This window comes from Antrostomus carolinensis, unplaced genomic scaffold, assembly GCF_000700745.2.
Source record: "Antrostomus carolinensis isolate BGI_N321 unplaced genomic scaffold, ASM70074v2 scaffold29010, whole genome shotgun sequence".
NCBI classification, from domain to species: Eukaryota; Metazoa; Chordata; class Aves; order Caprimulgiformes; family Caprimulgidae; genus Antrostomus; species Antrostomus carolinensis.
The window spans coordinates 52867-60727 of NW_010289596.1; the positions used below are offsets into that span (position 1 = coordinate 52867).

Genomic DNA, 7861 nt, shown 5'->3' on the forward strand with positions numbered 1-7861 from the left:
ATTCCTGCTCTATGTAAAGGATGCGTGCACATAGAAATCCCTCCAATTTCCTCCAAACGCTGCACACTAGGATCTCAGATTAACTGACGAACCCCACAGGATGCACGCACGTGTGAAAACAGCCTAACACATGCATATGCAAGGCCTTACTCCAGAAATTCAGTGATGTATTTCCTACTGCATTTTGACCACATCCAGGGATTGGTGTAGAAGTTCAGTGTTGGTGCCATAACATGCTGTTGATTTTTACCTCCATCTTCTTTGCACTTATGATTGTCATCGTGTGGCATGTTAAATCTAAGAGAATCACAACAGCGAAAAGTACAGTCAGTTAAGTGGCAAATGTCAGGTATTTAGTATAGCAAAAGCAACAGTGCAAACTAAATACAAGCAAACCCAAGAATTTTTCCTCAATGTGCTACTGACAGATGTTACAGAATAAAAGTATTAATATGCACATATTCAAGTATCAACAGGCATTGCTCAAACTGGGCTCCTAGCACTTATCTTCAAAAGGCTACACAGCACCCTGGTAAGCTCTCCACACCGTGACTGCAAGTATTTAGCCAGAAAAGTCCTTGAGGGAGCCTGGAGTAAGATGCAATGTCAGTTGAAGTCTCCTTTTCAGCTGACGGTTGCAATCCTGCAGGCAGGCTGGAGTCCAGCCCCGCCTTCACAAAAATGGCATATTCTCTGGAATTGAGCCAAAGAGCCAGGTTTCTGAAGAAGATGAATGACTTGAGCCCACCAACCACTGGTGCCCAAAGTCCCTCATGTGTGTTGGCAGCACTCTATGTTGTGTGCATAACATCTTCTAATGCAGCTGAAGACCTTGGGCCACGCTGATCCTTCACTCTGTTGCCTAAATAGGGCTGCACCAGGGATAGACTTGGCTTCTATCCTTTATGTGGTAGGTTTACAAAATGCCATCAAGCATCAATATCAGCAGAAACCCACACGAAGTTTGCAGTACATGACATATTGAAGAACGCAGCAAATACACTAATGGAGACAGAACGTCTTAACGCGCTTTGCCGTTTGAAGTGGAGAAGGGGAAATGACCCGGTGTGATCCTGCGTTCAAAAGTAATCAAGAAGTAATCCCATGAAGATTACTCCAGTGACCCACCTTTTCACTTGGTGCCCTGTAAAAGAGGAAAGAGGTGTTTCCTGCTTGGGAGCACCTCTAACCCCTCCGGCAGCTCTGGGGCAGCATTAGCGAAGGAATTAGCCACAGCTTAGGTGTGGGGAACGCCAAACCATAGAGGACTTTGTCAGGAAATCCCATTTAAACAAATACTACTGTGGTTAAAAATAGACAGTCTCAGTCAGCTCTCTGAGCAGAAAAAATGAGTTTAAAACAATGAGAGATCTGTTCCCAGGTACTCATTCATCCCACACCTACAGACCGCCACTGCAAATCAAGTGTGAGGTGGTTTGGGACTGAACCAGCTGCCTAAGAGTTGTAGCTGGGGGGTAAAGGACTATGTGACCTAAGACAATTTTTCTCATTACCACTCCCAAAAAGAGTCAAAATCAGTTAAAAGAATTTTCCACTGAAGAAGGTGCATCTTGAATGACAGCATCTCTTCTGGGGATGGCCAGCAACATGAGAGTTTCCTTCACGAAACGGTTCAGTAGGTGGGTCAGGCTCACTTATACATCTCGATCACCTGACAGATGTCCTGGATAAATTCCTCCCTTTCCACAAAGCAGCTGCACTGTCTTCAGTAGTGGTGGGATGAGCTGTGGCAGGCTGAAGACCTGCTCTTAGAGAAGACTTCAGTCCTGAAGGCCAAGTGAGACATGCCCATGCCCCTCACCCTGGTCCTCTCCGAGGCACCCAGCACCTCCCAGCCCCAGCCAAAATCCTGGCTAGTCCCAGGGGCTCGTCTGAGACGTCATGGTTGCTGGGGAAGATCCTGCTGACATTCTCATGTAGACGTGAGAAGATGCAGTAACCAGGGACATGTTGTTAGCTCTCCTCCACCTGCTTAGGTGCTTCTTGGAGTACTCTGTCACTTACCCTCCCCAAAATGTGGGTCTGTTGTTTTTTACTAATCTCAGATGGGCTTCAGAGCACCCCACCACCTCCCAGAGTCACACCACAGCCTCATCTTCCTTGGTGGCGCATCTTCTACCCAAGCATACTTATCTCCTCTCAGACAATTAGGCTCAGCAGGTATCAAGTCCTAGCCTGGCTGGCAAGCCCTAGCTAGCATAAATCTTGGGCTATTTAAACGTAAATGTATTTACATAAAACATACACATGGCCAAGTTCATGTGCTATTGTGAAGGCAGTGCTCAGTCCATTATCTTCACTAATTGAACAGCTCCTGTATGGGTCACAGACTGTGCCCAGCTCTGCCAGACCTAGGAGAGAACAAAGAGGTTCACAATAAAAAAAGAAATGTTGCCCATGGTTCAACATGGGCAACAAACACTGTCACTACAAAAAAGTTATTAAGAGACAAAGAAAAGCTTTCCTTACCCAGAGTATCACATTTGTCGTGCGCTCTACAAATATCCTGTCTGAAAGCAGAACAGACCTGACACATTAATTTTCAATGCATCAGTGAGTTAAGGTACAAGCACAGCAATAACAACATCCAAAAGCAATTCCTGGTCCTCCATGAGACCTTCTCATTCTGGTTTGCCACATCATCCAGTCAGAGACTGAACCAACTCCCCACCATAGTCAGCTTTTCATGTTATGTTGAAGGCAGACCTTGGACAGTCCTGAACCTCTCAAGGTCATCTACTGCTATGGTGGACACATTATCCCAATTCTGCTCACATTTACACTGCTCCCACAATTGCAAATGTCATTACACCCACATCAAAATCCAAACATTTCCTGTAGCTGGATATATCACGTGCTCACAGCCTCTTACACACAGCTGGCTACAGTTTTCATGAGAATATTCACCATACCTGGTAACAAGCACGGCTGTATCGTGTTGAAGGTGACTTCCTTCAGGGTGGTTCTGGGATTGTTGCCACTGGCAAAAGTTTTTTAATGTTGTCTGAGCATTGTAAGATATTGCAGGACCATCCTAATAAGCAACACACACAAAGCAGGTACTTTAATTACTCATCACAAGGTTTGCTACAAAGGCCAGTGACAAACAGAAGGAGAAGAAAACCACTTTCATTACCTGTTCGTTATGTATCACGACCAATTTCACAATAACAATATTAATTAAGTTTCCAATGCTTGGGTCTTTGTAGATAGAAGCCACCTGTTTCAAAAAGAAGTGTTCAGAATTAGCGTCAAATTTGCAGGGGGGAAAAAAAAAATTAAGACAACACATTTTCAATTCTGCAACCTTTTTTCTCCTGAGCTGCTCTTCTGCCCCACTCAGTGCTTTGATGTTACCTGGAAAGACCTCCTGCCAGAAGCACAATTTTAGAATGAAACCTGCTGGTATTGCAGAAACCTAATATTTCCTTTTGCTTTAACACATATTTCACCAAATTACAAGATCATCCTGCTCTGAGATACAGTGACCACCAACCAAGACTGTCAAAAGCAACTTATTCTCTCAAGTGCCTCATTTTGACATGGACATTTGTAGATGGCATATTCACTGCACTTCTACCCTCGAATAGGATGAAACCCCTCCAGTGACACAGCTAATGCTGGATACTCACTTCCAGTCACTATGGATCTACAGAGCTGCCTTTTTGGGCACTGCACTACTGCATCCTGATAGCAGCAGCTACTAAAATGCTTGTCCTCAGCCTGGAAAGCCAACCCCAGCACAATGCTAAGGATCAAGGTGACCATAGGCTCCTTCTTGCAACAGCAAGGGAAGTCAGGCAACTGCATAACCTACTAGCATCAGTCCCTTGGAAGGCGCAGTCCCCGAAGCACCTTCTTGATTCAATGTTATTTCACATGGGCCTAAACAAAGAGTACAGCATGTGGACTAAAGGGGCAGTGACACTTCTTGTGCTGCTTGGGGTTCAGAAAGCTGGATGGCAGAGGTATGGAAAGGGTTAGGGAATGTGATGGGTCTGAGAAGGAAGAAGGCTCCAACCAATGTTCCCCAGCCAAGTTTTACCAAGCTTTACTCTAATCCCAGCATTATCTCCATACTTGGCTGAGGAAAACTGATGGTACTGCAATAAGAACACAGCAGAAAGGAGACTCTCTGACCACTAGAAAATGATCCACAGGCGTATCTACTCACTCCAGTTGAATACTCACTATTGACATTAATGTTAAGACATAGTGTTGCAGATTAGCTCCATGGTAGGCAACCATCCTGCTGTCAGCCACCACCATCACTTCCACAAACCGAGGGTAGGAGAGAAACCGTTTTGTTCTTCTATGGCTCTTCTTTTCACTGATATTCCCAGTCTTGTTGCTCTCTGAAGAAAACGAATTCACTTCCAGGCTGCGTTTCAACATCTCCAAGTCAGATAATATGCTGCTTTCTGCCCACTGTCTTCTCCAGTGTTTCCGCTTGTTCTTTTTGTGACTGTGTTCATGATCTAAGATTAAAAAGCAGACAAAACTATGAAGTACACTCTGGAGTGAGCAGAATTAATACCACATGCACGTTATGTCAAAATACCGATTTACATCAACCAAGAGTTAGCAGGCTTGTTCCAAACAGCTACCAAACCAGGAGGACTAGATGGACGCCCACCATGTAATCCAATATCTAAGACTTTTCTTAATTTTAAAGTAATTTTACTCTGAGGCAGACGTTTACAGAGAGGCTTTCCTGCAGCAGAGCCGTGTCTTTGCCTGTGCAGGAGGGATGGAGCCCGGGCTGCAGTTCAGTTTAAGGCGACATGAGCCTGGTGATGGTAATTAGCCACCACAGCAGCAGCGTGAGGATTCTGGGCACGTCCAAGGTGGCCAGGAAACCACAGGAAACAAAGGTCCAAATCCTGTATTTCTAACTCAGGCATGAAGGACGGCAGGATTTGGCCTTCATAGAGAAGCAATTATATATGATTTATTTCTGTCTCTAACAATAACATGGCTGGGCTTCAATTCCCCCCCTCCCTTTATTATTCTGTGCTACGGGAATGGTAAAGGTCATCTAATAGCACAGCTGCCACTGGCTAAAGAATAGAATTCAGGAAGTTTCACATATACTGCTTTTGATATTCAATTAGGCCAAACATAAAAGCAGCCTGAAAATATACTCCATGCTGACACAAAGACGACAAAGTGAAGAGGGAGAACAGGCAAATAAAACATATGGAACATGTACAATTAAGATTTACCATCTGATTAGTATGTAATTATAGCATTATTTAAATGTAAGAGCAAAATCAGTCTTATTTGATGCCACTTAATTTTTAATCAGTTCATCATAGGAAGTAGCTAATTGAATGTGATTCATCCATGAGAGACTGTTCACTTCTGCATTTAATATAAAGCCAGATCTGAACTACTCATCTAAGACTCCAGGCTACAACCCTCACGCTCTTTATAGCTTTAGTTTAATTTCATCACGGCGGTGAAAAATATCACATTTCCTTATCTGACCCACTGAGTAGGTTAGAGGAAGCATAATATTAGGGAACAAAGGAAAATTCAATGCTCAAACAAGATTGAAATGATAGGAAACTTCTTAGCTATTTTTCCTGTGTAGTTTCCTTCTAGGATATTTGCTAATAATTTCCAAAAAAAGAAATCTAAAATACATTCTTTAATACCAAAGCAGGCAAAGAGGATTGGCCAGCTTCTACTCATCTGAAAAATGCACTTTTTTTGCCCTATATGTAAATAAGTAATAGAGCATTTAAGAATTAAATTCTGTTTACTCTGTACTACCAAAGTCCTACGAATTCCCCTTTCTTGATATAGTCCAGACCACCTTAATACAGCAGTGAGTCTGCAGTTATTTGAGTAAGAATTTGAGAAAGCCAATGGCATTTGTGGTTATAATTGGATTGCCCCAGTTCCTCTGCACTAATCAATGCCCTTGTGTTGGCAAGGTTGCGCTCTCATGCTGGCACAGCTTCGTGGGCAACTGTGACATTATCCCGACTCGCTCGGCGCCAGTCAGTGTGGGAAGCCAACTATGCATACAAATAACTTAAAGGTGAGAGGAAGACCAGACTGAGGAGAAAGTGCTAAGTTCAGCCCTTTAGCCAGTTCCCCTCATCTCTCCGCCCTCAGTCACTTAAATTTCCATTTTCAGTGACTAACTTCCAAAAGAAGTAGGTGCTCAAGGAAAACCATATTAAGAGGATGGGGAGATGCTCAACAGGGCTTAAGCGAGGCTGAAGGCAAGGCTGCGGTGTGAAGGCAGAGCTCTGCACCATCCACTGCCATGGCTCTGCAGAGCCCCAGACTGGACCATGGAGCTCAGGTGCCTTCTCCTCCAGCCAGCTTCACAGAGGGAGGTTGGGTGGCAAAAGAAGAAGGAAATGCAAAGGATTCTTTGAAGACGCACCTGTTATACAGGAGATGTTTACTGAAATTCTGCAGCTACGCTCAAAAAAACCCCACTCAAAAACCAGAGAGGTTCACATGAAATACCAGGTCTGGTTTGGAGAGTCCCAACCTGCCTGACCACACAGGAGAACTGGAGCCCAACACAGCCAGGTATGCCTAGCACAGAGGAAAAATTGCCTTTCTCTCTGTTGAGGAGATCTGGCACAGTGTCACAGAACCATAGTATCATTTAGGTTGGAAAGACCCTTAAGATCATCAAGCCCAATCATTAACCTAACACTGCTAAGTGTCAGTACAGTATTAGTGTACTTCCTCCGTCCAGCACACAAATCAAGTCAGCCACGTCATCCCTTCAAAAACCAACATTTTTTTTTCCAGGTATGAAGTCACTCCAACACTTACTGCACATCATTTGGACAAGTCACCTATATAGTATGTTTGCCAGACTAGTTACTATAAAACCAAGTACAAGCTCATGGGGATGCACTCCATGTAAAGCCACTTCCTGGACTTTGATAGTAGTGAGCTGTTATCTTCACCCATCTTTCTTGCATATAACTACGCTCAGAGATGGTGCACATTCACCTGTAAAAAATTAAACACTAATGGCAGTGCACTGCTCTCAACCCACTCATAAAACCCCCACCAGTGCTAATGGGAATTGCATATAGGGACTGTCAGTACTCCCTGTGCCTGATGCTGTTGATATCTCTCTTGCTCCCTTACAACAGCCACAACAGAAATGCTGTTACTGAATGGTGCAGCACATCGGCGTTTCATCAGCCAGAAGTTAAAATCCCTCGCATCACACAAGAAAAATGCAATTTTACAGTGACAGCTTCCTACTGCCACACACAAGACCAAAAAAAGGGTGTGATATTTTTCCACCTGGTTTTGCCTTTTTTTTTTTTTTCTCCTATTGTGTTAATATATTAACAGAAATCAGGAAGGAAAATGGTTTGCTTGGCAAGCTCTCAATCTTTGCAAGTGACCTGAAAAACATCTACTTACACATGGCAGTAATTGGATGGGTTTAAGTAACAAAACACTTTCTTTAATCTGTAGAAAAAACCCAAACCCCAATGAGCAGACAAACACTTTAAAACCATGCAAACTACAGATCAATAATTCAAGTATTAGATGAACCTATTCACTGATTCAACACTTAAGAGGTGGCTAAAAAGCTGCTGGAATAATGTCCATTTTACTGCTTGCTTTAGCAAGACAGTCTATGGTGTGTGCACTGTCTTTAAAGATACCCGTTCGTTTTTTACTGCTTAGTTTCTCCTTTGTTATATGGGACTTGAAAAGGAGACCCAATCCTGTGACAGGGATATTCCTTCTTGATGGCATCTTCCATCGGTGCCATTTATTTTTGCTTGTGCGAGAAGCCTCAGCCCAGAGCCCGTCGAGCTGATTTATGGATGATTCCTGC

At 43.6% G+C, this 7861-nt stretch overlaps 1 protein-coding gene across 1 annotated transcript in view; it reads right to left on the reverse strand.

Moving 5' to 3' along the window:
• Positions 1–7861, reverse strand: part of ADAMTS9 (ADAM metallopeptidase with thrombospondin type 1 motif 9) — a gene marked incomplete at both ends in the record, with an annotated part of 64549 nt that overhangs the window by 46859 nt on the left and 9829 nt on the right. Inside the window, 6 exons of the mRNA XM_029085745.1 lie at positions 151–297; positions 2267–2372; positions 2491–2531; positions 2934–3055; positions 3158–3241; positions 4213–4499. Of these exons, the coding sequence (XP_028941578.1) occupies positions 151–297; positions 2267–2372; positions 2491–2531; positions 2934–3055; positions 3158–3241; positions 4213–4499 (787 nt within the window). The remainder of the gene's footprint in view (positions 1–150; positions 298–2266; positions 2373–2490; positions 2532–2933; positions 3056–3157; positions 3242–4212; positions 4500–7861) is intronic.